Source organism: Chenopodium album, chromosome 1 (assembly GCF_948465745.1).
Source record: "Chenopodium album chromosome 1, dcCheAlbu1.1, whole genome shotgun sequence".
In the NCBI taxonomy this organism is placed as follows: Eukaryota; Viridiplantae; Streptophyta; class Magnoliopsida; order Caryophyllales; family Amaranthaceae; genus Chenopodium; species Chenopodium album.
Window position 1 is genome coordinate 52514348 of NC_137834.1, and position 19533 is coordinate 52533880.

The window sequence follows — 19533 nt, forward strand, 5'->3', positions numbered from 1 at the left end:
GTAACACCCATTGGTAACACTTTAAAAATATCAAGATTGTTTGATTTTTACGTAACACTTTTGTAACATTGTGGTATTAGGTAACATTTTTTGTAACACATTAATATTATGTAACACTTTGATATTGAGTATCACTTAGTTGTAACACTTAATTTGATATGCTTAAATCCTTTTTCTTCTTATTAAATATTTTTCTCTTCTAACACTACTACAATTTCCTTGTTTTTGCAACGCTTTTAAGGCTGATTTTTTACGCCGAAAAGCGTCGAGAATTTTTTTCTCGGCGCTATTAAAAAGCGTCGAAAAAAGGTGAGTCGAGAATTTTGCATGTCACTTAAAAGCGTCGAGAATCTCGACGCTTTCTTGTGTCCAAATCTTTATAATAAGCGTCCAAACTTGGATTGGTTCACGGACTTTCTCAGAGTTTGCGACGCTTTTTCATGTCTGCAATCAAAAAATTATCGACTCTTTTTCGTATCCTTAGATCCTAATATATAATTTGTAGACCTCATTTTCTATCTAAATTTTCGAATTTGGCGACGCTTTGTTGTGTCCATTTCATTTAAATTAATTCTTAATTATACAAAATGAATTTCCTGATATAATATTTGGGTGGTATAAAAAAAAATCTATTATCATAATTTATAAACCAAATCTCATTCTTATTTAAAAAAATGATATAATATAATATCTTCCTTTACACGAATATTCATACAAGCAAAACTAGCACAACAATGTTTCTAAAAAATTAGTTATAATATTACAACTAATGCACCGGATGATAAAATTTGACGACACATTTTGAATTCAAAGATTTCATCTTAATCGATGAGTTGATTTGCTGTGCAGCAAAAAAACTCTGCTCATTTCTTCACAAAAAAACTTCAATCAATCTTCAATTTAGTGGCTCCTTAATCTGCTTGCACGAGGGGCGTAAAGCAAAGTTCATATTGTGGACTAGTGCATCACTGCATAGCACCTGAACATAGAAAAAACAAGGTACATTATTAGTGGGGGTATCTAAAGCACATTACATATTGTGCATTGCACTTGAACATAAACAAACAAGGTGCATTAGTGGGGGGTACTTGAAGCAAAGTACATACATTTTTTGTTTAACAAATACCAAATTAAATGAGACATATTGCACTTGTAAACAACAAACAATTCTTACAAGTATATATAATCATATACGAAGTATCATACCTTGGAAAAGTACGCTTACATATTGCATCATTGATCTATAAATTCCTGAAAGAAAATAGAGAGCTTCATTATTTAAATTAAGAAACTCAACCATTTCAATCAATATTTAGTGGAGCGAAAATCTAGTATTAAATCAACAATGGTCTAACACTCTTTCACTAATGGGAAAGCTAGAAAAGGTGAAAATTATCTTACCTGGGCACACTTTTTTTTACTTTGGAATTAAAGAAAGTTCCCACTCCCACATAGCCACACCAGAACGTGTACCACCTCCAATTAAGCTAAATATTGACAAACCTTATATCTTGTGCCATATGAAATTTGAGTACAGAAAGATGAAAAAAAGAGAATCAATCTAAAAAAAAAAGAAGTTTTAGCCCTACAAAAGTGTATAATTGTAGATTCAATTCATATACTATGTAATTTTATCATCTTAATGTATTAATAATTATGAATTGAAAGAAGCTAAGATATTGTATGCAATCGTTTCATTAAACAATCACTTAGTCCATTTCATTATAATTGTATACCATTCATTACCCTATACACTATATTATACGAGTATAAGTTAATTCATTCTACAAATAATTACTTTATTTATTTTCAAAAGTTAATTGACTAGCTAGGTCCTAGGTCATACGATCAGTTCATAGTTTTTGATGAAAGTTGTACAAAACTAAAGGAAAAGATAAAATAACAAATCAAAAGATCGAGTATGAGAAATATAATGAGATATATACATATAATGACTACACTACACAAATATGGATATAATACTAATAGGAAGACCAAAGCATACGAAAGTCATTCCGAGATTATGACATAGTATGCAACATAAGGAGTTGCAATTAACATACTTGAGTTGTAACTTGTAAGAGATAGCCATCTCTTGCAATATTCTCCACCTAGGGATAAGATGACCTCGTCACTATCACCATCTAATTCATCTTTTTTGATCAAGGCAGAAAGTTTGTTAAATAATTGAGTAGAGAAAGACAATAAGTAATAACCAGCATGACTATTGCTTAAATATCTAATTATTTATACAAAGTACTAAGTCAAGCATTTTTGTATTTTACCTCTTCAATTATGTGTTATTTATTTATTCTTTACTTTAATCGGGTAATCTTTAATGAACTAAAATTCACTCACTCACACTCAGATAAACACAACCAATTTTTATGAAAAAAGAGCACAAAATAAAATCTCAATTAAGACTTAAGACGTGTGCAACCAATAGTGGAATATTCCAAGTATTGTGGTAAAGACTTAAGATCATGAAAAGAGCAATGTCAATAAAGACTTAAGATACTTCGTATATACTTGATATATGTCTTTCAATTTGACTCCATCAAACATATTTCAATGTAGTCATCCAAGATAAAATTACCAAAAGTATATGTTGTTATAAATTGAAGTTCACATAATATAGCAGAGGTATATCTGTGTTCTAATTGATCTATTCCCACAACAAAAATTAGATCATATACATCAGCAATATCGGTGTTCTAATTGCCATTTTAAATTTCAATTGTTCCAATAACTAACAAGAAAACATTCAACTGAAAACATTCGTTAAATCCTATACAGTTGAACCTATAGCAGATTTAAATTCTAGAAATTCAGAACTTAAATGATAATAACATTTAGAATATAAAAAAAAAAAAAAAAAAAACAAAAAAAAACAAAAAAAACAAAAGATTGATACTTGAAATAATTGGTGTTCATTTTCTATTTGCTATAAAAATTGACTGACAAAACCTTTGACATAGAATTTCATTTAACTATAAATGAAATAGATTTAGAATTACAGAAGCAGAGAACTGAGAAAAACCATTAATCGACTAATCCTGTATCTTAAGTGGTGAATTAGATAACACTGTAGCCTGCCTCCTAGCACAAATAGAAGCATCAACAAAACCCTCAAAGTGTCTTCAGGTGCCAAACCCATCTCTTATCAAAATATTATTCAAAATTGTAACCCTTAAATTGATCTGAAATAAACAATTCTAAAAGAAAAATAGGACAAAAAATTACCTCAGAATAATCGATCAGAACAGAAAGATGAATTTGATTATAATTGATGATGAGTAAGGAAAATTCCGCAACGTAATTCACAAAGTAAAAGTAAATCTTAATCTGAATTTGATGAATTGCAATTTTTTTAAATATTAGAAAAGAAAATATGACGATATCAAGAAGAATGATAAGAACAAGGGTTTCGTCAGAGCGGCGGTTATGTTTTTGCCTAAAATGAATGATGATGAAGATGTAGGTTAAGAAAAAATATATCACGTGTTCCACACGTGAAGTTTTTTGACGCTTTTTAGTGTCAAAATAAAATTTAGACTTAGAATAGCATCGAGAAAACACGCACACTAAAATAATTAGCTGACGCCCCTACCATAGCGTTGAGGAAATAGCGTAAAAAATATACGCATTTTGTAGTAGTGTAATCTCATTGTTAATACATTTATACATGGGGATTGGGACCGAATCAATGAAAAACTTATCGGTACCCTTTACCTTTTTTTTTTTTAATAATTTTTCATTCTATCATCTCCTTTCATTCTCTCTCAGATATTTCTCCTCTCTCCTTAAACATGAAGGTGCAGCCGCACTGCCACACTGCCGTAGCCGCAACCACAACCACCACCGGGTAAAATTCTCTCTCCCGTTTCCTTTTCTCACTCCTCCAGCTTTTTTCTTCTACAATTCTCACTTTTTTTCTCCTCTAACGTGGTATTATACGGTTTGATAAAATTTGTGGTTTATTTCTTAAAATTCTTCTTAATTTGTGAAATTTGGGCTTTATTTTCAATGAGATCAACGGAATTTTCTCTGTGCTTCAACAAATCATAGAAAAGGCTGCAAAAGACGCCCAAAATAAGAAAGAAGAGACGATTTCTATGTTTGGTTTGTTTTTCTTAATCAATCGTTTAATTTCTGAACTATATCTATAATTTCTGGAATTTTTACATTGTTTGTCTTCAATTTTGTTTTAATTGCAATCATGCGTCAGCATTAGACTATGAGTTATTCTATCAAGCTGTTTGATACTTTGATGTCAACATTATAGTTAATTTGACATTATGACTTCATTCGTATTTTTTTTTTGTTTGTGAAATCGATAAAGTTTAATGAGAGTAGTAAATTTACTTTTGAGTTAATTACCTAAGATTCTGACAAAGAGCATTTCAGGTAAGCTCCTGCAAAGGCATTGACAAAGAGTTATCAACCAATACCAAATTAATGGTTTATATAATTGTCAATTGACTATACTCTTATATGCTTGATAATGGTAAGGTTTAGGCAAATACCCGTTTGTCACAATAATTGCTGATTTTGAACCTTGATTGTGTATAAGTTGGCCATTTAAAGAGGTATATAATTGGAATGGGAGTTTTATATCCATGCTCAAACAGTTTGGGTGCCTGCTACTATGAAGTAATTGACAATAATTTCTGATTTGCATATTAAGACTACTAACTAATTGAAAAATTGGTTTTATATATAGTATTAGTCAAAACTCTAATGATGACAAATATATAAGCCATTAAATTTTGTTTGAAAGGTACATAGTTGCTAATTAGCTATTAGTTGATTAAATTGCGTAAAGGTGTCCATCAACTTCTCATTAAATTAGCTATTGTCTAAAAAGCTTATGAAAGTCCTACTTATATTAACTACTGCGTGAATTCAAGATATTCTTATAAGTAGAATAGTATATTTAGTTAGGAACATATTAAAAGTATACTAAATTTTTTGAAATATCTTATATTTATTTAATTTCTTATCTTATTTCGTAGAATTCAGAGTAGTTTTATAGCTTACTTGTATTTTATCTTGGTGTGGCTGTAGGGAATAAATTCAAGCGTTAAACCCCTAGCTTGAACCCCACTGTGATCATACACTAAAGTACGGTGGCGTCCAAAAGGGAAGAAGATAGAGCAAAAGAGTCGCCAACAAGTTTTAGGAACTTGTAAACCATTCACAGGGTGAAGGTTACACCCCTTAACGATCCAAGAGATCGTCAACTCTATAAGGTCTAGAACCAAATAAGGGTTCGGGGATGAAGGTACAAATCCAACCTAAAAGAGATTGAATCTGCCCTAATAATAGGCCTCTACTTTATTCTGATCGTATTCATGTGCGTTTTTTTATTAACATGCAATCAATAGGTTTAACCCTAAACCTGTTTAATTTTTGTTGGTTGAATTTAATGTTCAAATAAAACTATTATTGGCGATCACTTGAAATTATAATCAAATTAACCCTAAACAAGATTATTAAATATCTTATTAAGCGTGATTACAAGTACCAATTCCCTATAAACATGCATAAAAGGTGTGATCAAGCAATAACATTAAATATCAAGCAACATAATAAATTAATCATAATAATAATAATCATAACAATAATAATAATCATCATTATAAAATTATAATCATAATCAAAACAATAATAATCATAAATAAAATAATCATCATCAAGATAATAATAATAATATTCATAATCATCATAAATTATAACAATTATAATCATAATCATGTTCATGTTAATATTAAAGCATAATAATAGCAAGATCCTAGGCATGATACTAACAAGATTAATAACAAACCCTAGCATGTCACTAAGCAATAAAAATCAAATCTTTAACCCTAACATGATACTAACAAACATAAATATTAGGAAGAACATAGGAAGCATCGCAGGAATCATAATAAGCATATTTGATATTATAACCTTTTCCCTAAACATGATACTAGGAATATCATAATAACAATATAAACATGATTTCTACATGATAATATCAATTAAAACCATTAAAGTACTTACTTTGATGCCTCGTACCTCTTTCTAATAACAAAATACACAAGTTAGTAACTTCAAGGATAATAATAATCAAAACAATCAAATTAAATAATTGAAAGAGAGATTTGGGACCAAACCCTCATAAATTAAATCTTCTAGGGCAACTTCGAATATGGCTAGTTGTTTCTAGATCTAATGAATGCGGAATTTTGTATTTGAAAACAAAGTTTAGAAAAGAGAAAGAGAGAGAGATGAAATAATCAAGAAAACTTGATGAGAATTGGTTAATGATTAAGAGAGAATTAGAGAATGAAAACTGATTGTAGGTGAATATTAATTAAAACTGATTGTTGATGAATGAAAACGGAGTTTTTAATACGTTATTTATATAGAAATCAGCCAACAAAATAAAATATCAAAACAGAGCACTTGGCGCACGCAAAACAAAGCTGGCGCACGCAAAACAGAGCTGGCGCCAGCACCAGCTAATTGGCGCCAGGCGCCAATGGCTAGCAACAGGCGCCAGGCCTGGTTCCAGGCGCCAATGCCTGGAGTCAGGCGCCAGGCCTGTTTTTGACGCGTTTTCGAAAATCTGATAAGTTTGTCGTACTGGAGGATAAAATCGTATATTTTCCTCAAAAATGCTCTTTGATCTTAATTAAAACTCTGAAAAGTCAACAAAAGTCAATTTATCAATGCTAATTGAATTAGGAATGAAAAGAACCTTCTAGAATAATCTAGAAGACTAAAACCATTCCTAATTGCATTAGGAATGATAAATCATATTAGGCCCTCCCCTAGATCATTGGGCCGCACATAAGGCTCAAACCGGGCTCAGTTTAGTAATTTGGCCATAACTTCCTCAATATTCATCGGAATTGGTCGGGCTTATAATATATCGTTGGAAAGGTCTTTACAAGCCCCATCCAACTACACTACTATTGGACCCATATCATGGACCAACCAAACTGGATTGGCTATTTTTCTTAAAATAAGTTTTCAAAAACAGAGAGAAGAGAAAAGAAATTAAAACTATCTGCAACACTAGACGTTCCACACTTTCGCTTCATTCGATTATGATTCGACGCGAAAGGTTGCTCATCACCGGGTTTGGTTTTGGGAAGACTTAAATGGGTGTCTACATTGGCCATTTATAGATATGATAAAGTGACCTATGCATATTTGCTTAAACATATTATTTTATGAAGTAGCTTATGCCATGATTGTGCATAAAAATTAAAGCACAAGAGTTTGCATAAGTTAATTGCCTACTTGTATTTTGTCTAGGTGTGGCCATTTATAGATATGATCAAGTGACCTGTGCATATTTGCTTAAAGAAATTATTATATTAAGTAGCTTATAACATGATTATGCATATAATTAAAGCATATTAGTTTGCATAAGTGGAGTAAGGGAATGTGGGAGGAAGAAATGAACAACCTAGTGTTGTTTGATAATGATATATACTTGTTGTATGCCTAAACTTTTATAATGTATTTTATTATGGTTGTTATGTCGAGTTCATTTCTCCTGAAAGATGTGTTTTGCAGAAGATAACAACATTTTGCTAGTATATCTGGTGCTCACGTTTATCAGGGAACAAGTTAGCTAGATAGAAGTAAGTTGTGGGTAAGAGCTCTTGATGGTTCTGATTACCTACTAGTATTTCTGCTCTCTTGACTGACTAAATTTTTTTTTTCTTCTTGCTCTTCATTTATCTGCTAAGTAAGAATATAATTTGTAATGTTATGTTATAGAAGATCGGTTGACCATTTGAATCATTCTGTTTTCAGGTAGGGCTTAATCACATTAATTTAAGGAGATTGACACTAGTAGAAAAAGCCTCATTTGCGTCGCCATATTTGCGTCACTCATTCTAAAGAACGAAGCAAATGTGTATTTTTACTATACTTTAAAGTTATTTGCGTCGCTTGTTAATAAAGAAGCGACGCAAAAAACAAATGTATGTTAGCTTTCTATCATTTGCGTCGCTCTTATTTATTAAAGCGACGCAAATAAGTTTATTATTTGCGTCACTCATTTACTGACAAGCGACGCAAATAAGGCACTGAATAATTTGCGTCACTCTTTTAATAAATGAGCGACGCAAATAACAAATTTTCAGCATTTCAGATATTGTTATTTGCGTCGCATTTTTATTATAAAGTGACGCAAATAACTCTGCTTTAGGTTACCCATTCTGCGCTTTTGACCTTAGCTTTTCACTTTCACTAATTCACTAAACTGCAAATCCCCAGCTTTTCAATTTCGACCCTTCAATCCAACAAATTCGCCCAAAAAACACCCACAAATTCGCCCAAAAAACTGCAAATCCCCAGCAAATTCAACATCCAAAATCGCAATCAAGTTCAAAACCCATAATCGGCAGCAAATCCGAGCAATTTCGAGCTAAAATTTAGACCAAAAACCCTAATTAATTCGAACCCTTAAACCCCAGAAAAATTGATTATTTTCGACCAAAAATCCCCCATTTCGAGCAAAAAATGTACTCAATTCCATACGAATTCGAACCCTAGAAACCCCAAAAAAATTCAATTAAAAATCCTGCTGAAAAAATTCGAGCAATATCTGATATTTTCGAGTGGAAAAATCGCTTAATTTCGCCCCCAAAAACCCGAGGAAGTTCAAGCAAATTACAGCAATGTTGAATTTTTGAATTTTCGAGTGGAAAAATTGCTTAATTTCGCCCCCAAAAATCGATTTCGGCTCGACATTGTTGAATTTTAGAAATCAATTTCACCTATGGTAAGATTGCTTCTATTTATGTTCAATCTTTTCATGGTAGATAGAATGTAGCATTTAACTTGAACTTTTAGTGTTAGTTCACTAATTAGAATGTTCAATCTTTTATGTTCAATCGATTTCGGCTCGGACTTAGTTTAATTTCAGGTTTAGTGTTAGTTCACTAATTAGAATTTATATGGCAGATTTAATTGAATTTTTATAATTTTCAGTCATTGAATTTTCATTTGAGCATATTGCATACTTGTGAATTTCAGTCATTGAATTTTTGAAGTCAATTTTCATCTGAGCATATTGCATAGTCATTGAATTTATATGGCTGTTTTGCAATATTTTACTGGTTGCTTGTTTGCATCTTTGAACAGTCTGTAGAATAGCATAGTCATTTGAGCATATTGCATAGTCCCTAAAAATGTTGCATGATAAGCCAGGCCTCTAGCTTATGTCCTAATAGAGAAGTGATATTGTAATTGGAATGCTAGGCTTAATCATCTGGGATCTTTTCAATATTATGTACGGTATAATTATGGAGCAAATATTGAACTTTTTCTCTTTGGGTCTTTGACCTTTAGAAGTAGGCGGATACTTGTGAAGGTATCACAGCCTCACAGGTTATGTACTCAGCCTTAGTTTTTCTCTGGCGTGTAGGAAATTGTCTTTTACTTTCTCTATGTAGTTTAGTTAAGTAAGGAGCTTATTATTACTTCATGTTATTGGCGTAGGAGTGCAGTCAACTTGACATAGTTGTTCACCTGCAAAGCCTGCTTTTATGCAATCTGTTCTTCCACCCAGTGAAATACTATTGCACTGTTCAAAGCCTGGATACAATTTGCGGTAAAAGTTTTTGGGGCCTTTTTTTTTTTTTTTTGAAATACCATGGTTTCTTTGAAGTTTCAAACTTCAAACTAAAGTAATTTAATAGATTGTGTTCTTTTACTATGGATAATTGTTAGTGCTCCATTTGTTCTGCAAATTTGTTTGCATTTAGTCTGTAGATTTTTACAATTGCTGTTTTGCAATATACTACTGGTTGACATCTATGATTCTTTGAATGTCTTATTAAAATTATTTTTTATCATTTAATTTTTTTGTGGGCATCATCATAATGGGCGATGGGAAGCACGAATTGGGTGCGTTTATGAGAACAAGTACCTCTACTTAGGCACTTTCAGTAATGTCCTGAACTCTATTTCTCTCGTGCTCGCTCTTGTTCTATGAGATTTAGGATCACGAGCACACACGCAAATACGTGGTCAGACAAAGTGATTATCATAATCACAGGGACAAAGATACTTAATATTTGGACTGTCCCTTTTGGTTTGGTCACTTTCTGTGATCATCATATATAGTATATGTTGTATGTATTCCTGTCCACTATAAACAATAAGATATAAAGGAAAGGGGGTGAGTACGGTACCAATAGATCTGCCATTAATAAAAAAATTGCTCCTACGGACTCACATGGCGTCACGTGAGTCAAATATTGTGAATACCTCTTAGGAATGGGTTGCTTGATCTGATTTTATGAAGAAAATTATTAGTATGATTAATTAATTAGGTAAGGTTTTGGTGAAAATTATGATCCACTAAGATTCCTGCTCTTTGCATTGCTTGAACCCCGTCACACCTGACTATTACATATGCAGTTATGCACCCCCACCTTTACTTATAAAGATATGTAATAAAGTCAAATTTGATCAGAAAAGAAAACAAAAAGAGGATTAAAGAATAGAATCAATGCCGAATAACAACTTTTATGTCACATACATGGTAGATTAAGTTGAATCAACTATGTTGGTTTAATATATGTAATTTTTTATGGCAGATTCTTAATTATGCGGAAGTGAATTCCACAAGTTGCTCGAGGTTCTGGTTGTGGACAAACGATTAAGGCGGTAGTACGCATACGAGATTGTCTTCACTTGTGGTATATATATCTGAACCATTCTTTGCAATATTAACTTATTTGTTCTGGTTGGTATAATTATTGTGAATTGTATGAGATTTTTAATTGTGATATAATTGATTGGAATTGCAATAATACTTGCATCATTGACTTAGATACCCGTTCAGGGCTTACTCATTAGGAGTAAGTCTTGAATAGTCCCCGGTTTGGGACTGTTCTTGAATGTTCTATCTCATTTAGGTGATAACTACTTGAATTGTTTTGGATCTAAGAAGATCATGGCTCACTATTTCCCGATTGTTCTCTGGGTACATATGTTGATAGCCGATTATCTACATTGTGTGCTTGGAGAACTGTAGGGAAATGCTGCCGGATTTTCTTTAGAACCAAACTTTACAAGTAGTTATTAGTGAAACTATTAAGGTTAAGGCTGATGCTTGGACCTTTAGTTATGAAGACAATAAGGACATCATTATCAAACGTGAAGATGTCAATCAACTTCTCACAGGAGCTTGGCTGAATATTTCAGTTTTGCAAGTTTTTATGATGTAAGATATTCAAATTTCACTCTTCCCATATACTTATTTATTACCATTTATAATGTTATTACATGATATATATGTAGGGCCTTGAGTGACTTACTCGATACGGAGGAAGTGGCTTCCATTGGATTCATGTGTCCGGAAATGATTTCAGAAACCTATTTGCATAGTGATGCTGATCGTATCCTACTATACATGACACATGTGATGGAAAAACAAAAATCTAAGCAGTTCATCTTATGCCCATACCATGAAAAGTATAAACTTTGAACTTGTATTTATTTGAACTTTGCAAATTGTTGATATTATTTTACTCTTTTACAAATGTGTGTCTAATTTATTATGTAGGAATCATTGGGTTCTTTTGGTCTTATGCATGGCTAAGCGTGAAGTCATCATCTTTGATTCTTTGAGGCAGAAGCGAAATTTAGCAATTAAGTTTGCAATGACAAAGTAAGTCTAGTTTGTTATTAATGTCATGATTTTATGTGTGTAAGGGTAATATATATGCTATTTGTTTCAAATGTGTAGTGCTTTTCGAAGTTTTAAGGCATTAAGTGGACAATCTAGGGGAAGTAAATTGACATGGCATTTGGGACAGGTTACCTTAATTTCTGACCCTAAATTTTAGTTTCTTAATAATTGAAGTATAGCAATTTAATTTAACTTACAAATATATTACATGTAGTGTCCTCAACAATTGGGTGGACGTGAGTGTGGCTACTACGTCATGCGTTATATGTACGAAATACTTGAACATCACCATAGCAGTGAAGATCTTATTCAGGTATGAGTTGTCAAATATTTCATTTTTTGTTTGATAAATACAATTTGATGTTAGCTACAATCTTGAATTAAAACTTTCCTCTTGTATATTTGTTGTGTTGATAGGATTTTTCAAGAACTACACCGTACACCGAGGAGGAGATAAATGAGATCCGAGATATTTGGGCAGAGTATTTTATATGTAATGTTGAACTTTAGATTTACCACTTAGCGCATGTTTGACTCTTGTTTTGGATTATAGGCTTGAAATGAAGTAATTTGGTTAATTGGTGTTGGGATTATGAGTATAATGTCTATGATATTGAGATGTAATCTTATTGGACAGGTTGTTAATATAATGCCGTCATTCCCAATTTTATGGGTAGGCCAAATTACAAAGGAGACTCTGCCGAAATTTACATTTGCATTATTCAATAATATTGCATTTTAATTTCAATTATATTAGCGTTAGCATATTACTTTATACCTAGGAAAACAGGTACTACAAACATATACAAGGCAATTATTATATTATAATTAAAAAAAAAAATTCACCTCATTTGCGTCACTCATTAAACAAACAAGTGACGCAAATACAACAGTTTTGTATTGTCTACTCAGTTATTTGCGTCACTCCTACATAAACAAGTGACGCAAATAACAAAAAATGCATATATTGGAAGAGTCATTTGCGTCGCTTGTTTATGAAGGAGCGACGCAAATAACAAAAAAAGTTTAGCAAAAGAGTCATTTGCGTCGCTTGTTTATAAAGGGGCGACGCAAATGACTTAAAATAAGTTTATCAGAAAAGTCATTTGCGTCGCTCTTTTATAAAGGAGTGACGCAAATGACTTAAAATAAGTTTATCAGAAAAGTCATTTGCGTCGCTCTTTTATAAAGGAGTGACGCAAATGTCAAAAAATAAGTTTTTAAAAAAAGTCATTTGCGTCGCTTGTTTATAAAGGAGCGACGCAAATGACAAAAAATATGTTTATAAAAAAAGTCATTTGCGTTGCTTGTTTATAAAGGAGCGACGCAAATGACTCTTATTTGCGTCGCCCCTAGGAGCGACGCAAATGACTTAAAAGTCATTTGCGTCGCGAGCAGTTGCGTCGCTCATAGAAGCGACGCAAATACACTATAAATGAGCGACGCAAATAAGCCTTTTTCTACTAGTGTGATTTTGTTAATGTTACAAATCAAGCGCTTATGCGGTTACACCGTTGAGGTTTTTTCCCCTATTACAAGAGAACTACAAACACTGTAATCTTCCTTGGTTCATCGTTTTGGGGAACTCAATCGTAAAATATGGCATGCAAGAAAATTTACGGGACATGTATAAATTGGATTTCAGTTGCAAATGTAATTATTTGTCAGTCTATACAGGGTTAAAATTTGATTCACTCGTTGTAGGTGAGCCCCCATGAATTTTTGTAAGTTGTGATGAAAGAGAAGCTCTAGAAAGACATCAGAATCCCAAGAGCAACTAGAGAAACAACTACAACAATGTCGCTGCTAGAAGACGTGAGCTGTTATCACTAACTGTTGCTGTTGTTGTTTGCTGTTACTCTTGTCTACTGTTGTTACTGGTGCTACTGCTGTTTGCTGTTGTCTAAAGACCGAAGTTGATTTTCTTTTTGTTTAGATCATTAGATTGTTTAGCCAAACACAAAAAAATTGGTGTTTATGATTTTTTTTAAGATAAAATGAAATTATATTAGTTCATATTATTGCCTATCAGTTATGTTAATTTCACAATTGTGGTTGTTGTTGTCCATGTTAATATTACTTTTATATATTTACAAAATTAAAAAAGTCTCCCCGCTAATTTATTGTAAATCGTTTAACTTTGTATATAATAATAATAATAATAATAATAATAATAATAATAATAATAATAATAATAATAATAATAATAATAAAAATAGTAGTAATAGTAGTAGTAATAATAATAATAATAATAATAATAATAATAATAATAATAATAATAATAATAATAATAATAATAATAATAATAATAATAAATGTTACTTATTAGTTAACAAGGTGTTACATTAGTTTGCAAAAAGTGATACATAATGTCGAATATAATGATACTATATGTCAAAAGAGGATTGAAAAATGTAACCTAATAACCAACAAGGTGTTACATCAGTTTGCATAAGTGATACAAAATGTCTAGTAAAATGTTACTATATGATAGAAAAATGTGACTAAGGATAAGTAAGTGTTACATAAGCAATAAAAAGTAACACTTTAAAAATGATACTAATAATATGAAAAAGTGCTACATAAGAGGGTTTGTAGTAACACTTTTAAAAGTATTACCATACATTACCTAAAGTGTTACATAAGACCTACGGTAACATGGGCGGATGTATCACCCACTAAAGTGTTACCTATTGTCTATGATAACACTTTTACCACTTAACGTACCACTTTTTGGGTGTTACTTAAGGTCAGTTATGTACTAGTGCCATGAGATTACTAACTCCATATGGTTCAGAACCACGTAAAGAGGATCGGGGATGATGGTACGAAGTGAGTCATGGAGTGACATTCGCCCGTATTGGCCTCTACTCGATTCTTATAGTGAAAAATGATTCCTGCGATCTCAAAGGCATACGAACAAAATATTCAATTTGCTCCAAACTATTATTAAGCTAAATTGGTTGAATATTAATGCAACACATAATTCTAAAATATTTGTGATCACTTGAATTAATAACAAGATTAAAAAAGAATCCTAAACCGGTTATCCAAATTATCTTATTAGGCGTGATTTTCTTTTACATATTCCCTTTAAACATGCAATATAATGATCAATAAATAGAATAAACATTAATATTGGAAGTGTTTCGGGCATTTTTTGGATAACCCGAAAGGGGGGTATGGATTCCCGCGGGAGACAGATCCGGGACGCAACACTCGTACGGCCCAAACACCTGCAAAACAACGGAACTCCGGTTTACCGGAGATCTGCCTCCGACGATCAAGTTAGTGACCGGAAAACAGAATTTTAGAGAGAGAAAGTAGAGAGAAGTGAGAGCATATTTTGGGCATTGTGCCTTTTGGAATTGTGTGTCCTTTCTCCATCATGAAATGATGGGGTATTTATAGGAAAATGGGAGATCATGCTCCTAGGGTTTCATAACCTAGGAAGATTGGCTGCCCTATACGTGGTTGACACGTGTATTAGGGTTTCCTTCATGCTAGGCATGTTTCCTTAATGGGCTTTGAGCCCTTTATTTTCTGATATCTCTCTTTAGGCCACGTGCCATGCTCTTATTGGCCTTTTTTTAGCTGAGCAGGATGCCACGTGTCGGCTTATAATCGGGCCACTTGTTGGCCTCTCATTTGTCTATAAAAAGGGGGTAAAAATACCCCGAAACATAAGCCCCTCGAGAGGGGTGATTTCTCTTCTCAAGAGGGATTATACCTCTCGAAAATGAATTTATAACTTTTTTGAATTCGACATCTTGTCTAGTTCAAAAAAAGGTTTGATTAACTTGGAAAATTTTTATACCTTGGCCGGTATGATATTTTCTAAGTTAATCAATCATAATAATGATTGCCCTTGAACTAGACAGATGTCAATCATTATGCTTTTTAAGCCCCACTTTGATTGTCTTGCGACTGATGGGTTACTTAAAGTACCTTTCTTACAAGGTTTGATTAGCTATTAAGCTTTTTCAATTCCTCTTATTCATGAGGTTTGCCTTATTTGGTCTATCCTTCTAAGGATTATTTTGGACCCAGGCTTGTTACAAGATATTTGTCAATTAGACATTTTTTCTTTATTGGCCAATTAGGCTTAGATGCTTTTTTTTTTTTTTTTTTTTTTTTTTTTTTTTTTTGCATTCATTCGGCATTTAGTCTTGAAGGTTTCAATTAACTTAGACTAGGATAATGCCGAGAAACATTTAACACTTGCCGAGGGGCTTTGCCTCATGTCTATGCCGAATTAGATATAGCATTTGCCGAGATTCTTATTCTCGTCTCTATGCCACGTGGGATGGATTTTCCTTTATCTTTTCTAGGCGTCCAACGACTTTTTAGTTGTTCAGACTAACCTTTGAGAGGTCAATTGACATTATCTTTTTAGCCCTCTCAATAACTTCAAGTTCTTATTAACAAGAATTTTCGTCCTATGCCCTTGTCACTTATGACTCAATTGGGCTTGGACTTAGTTGGGCGAAAGTTGACCATCTGTCACTTCTTGCCCTTGCTTTCAGAATTCTTTTTGGCGCATGGGCTTAGAATTCCTGCATTTTGGAGTACCTTTGAGATTTCTATTCGACATTTCTGTCGCCTAGAATCTTTGTACTTTGGAGGTTTAAGCTATACAATGTGTTTTTCCGGGTAAATCTTCGGGATTATACTCGGTGTTTTACCATTGTATTGGAAATTATACTTGGCAATGTTGCCGTATGTATCTTCCATCTTGGCTTTCTCCTTGCATGGGAGCTCGGCACATGTGCCATTTTGTTCTTTTGTATGGTAAGTCTTACTCATAGACTCATAGTTGGGGGGTGATGTATGAACATCTCAACCTCTTCTAGAGTTTCTGTACTTGTTTGGATGAAGGAGCCATTCAATGTACACTTGGATCATATAAAGATCTGTACATTGCCCTATTAAGGGAGGCTTATCCGAAGGTATTAATACGTTTATTGGCCGAGGCCTTATAATAAGGGACCTTTGTCCTTAATTCATGAAGTGGCTACTCAATAAGGAACGTTTGGACCTTAGTCTTTCCTTATTGCCCTAACGGGGTGGCTTGTATTTCAAATACTTGAATAAAATGTGACGACTTAGCATTTATTATAGTAATTAGGCCTCTCAAAAGCTAGAAGGAGCTGCCCGACCTTGAAGCTTTCTTCTATCTTCGATTATCATCTTGATTATATTGTAATGATACCCGACCTTGAAGCTATCTTGTGAGCAATTAATGCTTATGTAGATGGTCAAACACTAAGTAGGCATCTTGAATTCATGGAGGGCCTACTCAACCTAATTTCACTAGGATTTAGAAATTTGTTGCCGCTTGCAGTTTTTAGTAATAAGTCGAGGCCTAATGATCCTCGTCCACTTGGCTTTTCACAATTGCTGCTTATCCTTCTAAAGGAAGGTTGCTTTCTCATTAGCTGTTCGACACTTTAACTCTTTCAATTCATTCCATGTACGCCTCAAAGCGGTTAGGATGCCCCTTGCTAAATAGTAGCTCGGACACCCAGCCATGGTCGGCTTAAGAACCTGTCCGCCTGAAATTGGTTAAGAGGTCCCTTGCGCAATAACAACTCGGACACCTAGCCATGGCCGACTTAGTACCTGTCCGCCTGAAATGAGAATTTTTCTTTTTTTTTTTGAAATCAATATTCTCAATCATAATAATGATGCTTGATTTTTCCACTGAAGTCAAAGGAATGTGCCAAATCAAAGGCTACTCGGACAGCTTGTGCTTGACCATATTACAGGTCGTCTGAATTTAGGAACATGGGCTATTGCTATACAACAGGTCAGACACCCAACTCTCGGCTCCCGTCCGACCATCTTCAAGTTTTTACTCGGCCTCTTGGGTAGCTCGAACAGGTTTGAAAGTTAAGGCAGGTCAGACACTCTTTTAAGGTTGTCCAGGGTGCTGCCCGACCAGCTGTTTGTGCATATAGCAGCTTGGACATGGAAATTTCTATATATATATATCCAAATTATTATAATTACTTAGTCTATTCCGCTTTCAGTGCCGCCTTGAATTAAAGAGATGAGGCTGCCCTCACATGGAGCTCGACATTCATGATTAGCAGCTATGCCGAACTGCTGTGCTTCGGAGAGCGATCTTATTCATTAAACTCGGCCAGCCTATTGTCTGCAAGGAGTGACAGATCAGATGGTCCGCTTGCTCTCTAATTTTTGCTCGAATATTAAGAACTCAAGATTGCTCTCAAATGGTCTGGCCGAGTGAACTTGAATGCCACTTGACTTTAAGCTCATAGAAGAGGAAATTTATGTAGGAATGCAGCTCCTACATTTCCACTAAAAATTTAGCATCTTTCTTCACTCGTACTCTTCACATCGAACATGTAAAGACGATTGTATTAATTATGATAACTTATTATCATTGTATATGGATTGCCTTTGAACTCGGCCAGCTTGCCCCTCTCTCGGCCCATACTTAGCTCGGCCAAGCTCTGTTCGCACAAAAGTGAAAGAGGAGGTGGTTCTCTGAAGTGCAACTCGGCCTTCTACTGCTGCCGACCTGCTATGTTTTCGATGCCCATCATCACATTTTTACTCGGCATCGTGAGTCCGTTTGATTAGCTTGCCGAGTTGCTATGCTCTTTGAGGGTGAGCTTACCCATTTCTCTCGGCCAACTTACCTTGGCCGTATAGAATTTAGAACATGAAGCTTCATGTGAGAGTAACTCAAGGTTGCAGGCCGCTCAGATTTAAGAACATGGGGGCTCTTTGAAGGGCAACTCGGCCAGGTTGTTGGCCGCATATAAGCAAGAACCTGGTGATTTGCGTGATAGCAGCTCGGTCTTCTGCTAAGGCCGACCTGCTATGATTGTAATGCAAATCATCATTTGTCTACTCGGCCAGCTGCTATTCTTGACTTGGTAAAAAATTATGGCCGCACCAAATTGGGAATTCAATGCTTCTCTAATGTGCAACTCGACCTGTTGTGGTGCTATTGCTGCCGCATAAAAGCAAGAACTTGGTGCTTATCTGATGGGCTACTCGTACACCCTGCCCCATGCTGGCCGACTATCTATACCAGGAGGGGTTTCGCTTGCCATTTAGCTCGGCATATACTCAACTCGGCCAAGCTTCTGTCCGCATAAAAGTAAAGAGATGGTGGCTCTTTGATATGCAACTCGGCCTGGCTAGGCGGCTGATCCAGGCAGCTAATACGGGCAGCTGGCCGCATGAAAATAGGAACATAGAGGGGCAGTTTGAGGGCAACACGGCCAAGCTGCAGCTCGGCCAACTTCCTTGCCTTTTTATACGGCCACCACTAAATTTTTTTCATCTTTTTTGTCTTGAAAAAATGTTTGAAGGTCATTTTCGGGCTGACTCATTGGCCCGTTTCCATTTCCGAAAAGGTATTTTATTAAGCGTTCTGACACCGTGAGCCCGACTAGTATAAATCATTTCCCTTATTTTGGACTATTTTCTTCGTCGTCAAGTAGATGAAGGACGAGCTTCTATCTTAGCTGTCCGACTGAAATTCATTACATTATCCCTTGCTCAAAGGCAAGTCGGACACCCAACTTGGCTCCCGTCCGACCACCTATTCTTGCGAGGACCATCTTCAAGCTTTTACTCGGCCTATTGAGCAACTCGGACATACTGCTGGGCAAGGTTGCTGGCCGCCTATTTTTGGGAACATGGTGGTTCTTTCAAGGGAAATTCGGCAAGGTAACTTGTTGCTCAATTAGGCTTGCTGGCAGCTCGGCATATTGGTCGCTGCTGTACGCTGCTGCTGCCGAGTCCGCTCGGCCACACTGCTACTTGTCCAGGCAGCTACTTAGCCG

General features: G+C 34.4%; 1 protein-coding gene and 1 long non-coding RNA gene across 7 annotated transcripts; one reads left to right on the forward strand and one right to left on the reverse strand.

Moving 5' to 3' along the window:
* Positions 1 to 641: 641 nt before the first annotated feature.
* Positions 642 to 3528, reverse strand: LOC145555988 (uncharacterized). The gene is made up of 5 exons (XR_014091661.1): positions 3244 to 3528; positions 2064 to 2153; positions 1402 to 1510; positions 1207 to 1251; positions 642 to 979 (listed from the first exon to the last, which is right to left on the reverse strand). It is a non-coding gene; the product is annotated as an uncharacterized LOC145555988 (long non-coding RNA).
* Positions 3529 to 3721: 193 nt separating this feature from the next.
* On the forward strand, positions 3722 to 12607 carry LOC145555943 (uncharacterized). Of its 6 annotated transcripts, none has more exons than XM_081617653.1 (12): positions 3727 to 4122; positions 4408 to 4507; positions 5068 to 5284; positions 7573 to 7640; positions 9508 to 9956; positions 10611 to 10712; positions 11141 to 11239; positions 11317 to 11490; positions 11582 to 11686; positions 11765 to 11834; positions 11922 to 12020; positions 12125 to 12607. In XM_081617653.1, exons 7-12 carry the CDS (start codon positions 11235 to 11237, stop codon positions 12215 to 12217), a joined length of 546 nt encoding a protein of 181 aa, XP_081473779.1. In that variant the 5' UTR covers positions 3727 to 4122; positions 4408 to 4507; positions 5068 to 5284; positions 7573 to 7640; positions 9508 to 9956; positions 10611 to 10712; positions 11141 to 11234; the 3' UTR covers positions 12218 to 12607. The 6 variants fall into 6 exon arrangements, with proteins under 6 accessions (XP_081473802.1, XP_081473779.1, XP_081473786.1 ...); XM_081617671.1 differs by having other exon boundaries at positions 3786 to 3865; XM_081617676.1 differs by lacking the exon at positions 4408 to 4507 and having other exon boundaries at positions 3722 to 3865.
* The last annotated feature ends 6926 nt before the right edge of the window (positions 12608 to 19533 follow it).

Coding starts and splice junctions, on each gene's coding strand:
- LOC145555943 (XM_081617676.1), top strand. Junction 11,687..11,764: donor ATTAAGTTTGCAATGACAAA/GTAAGTCTAGTT, acceptor TCAAATGTGTAG/TGCTTTTCGAAGTTTTAAGG. Junction 12,021..12,124: donor GCAGTGAAGATCTTATTCAG/GTATGAGTTGTC, acceptor TTGTGTTGATAG/GATTTTTCAAGAACTACACC.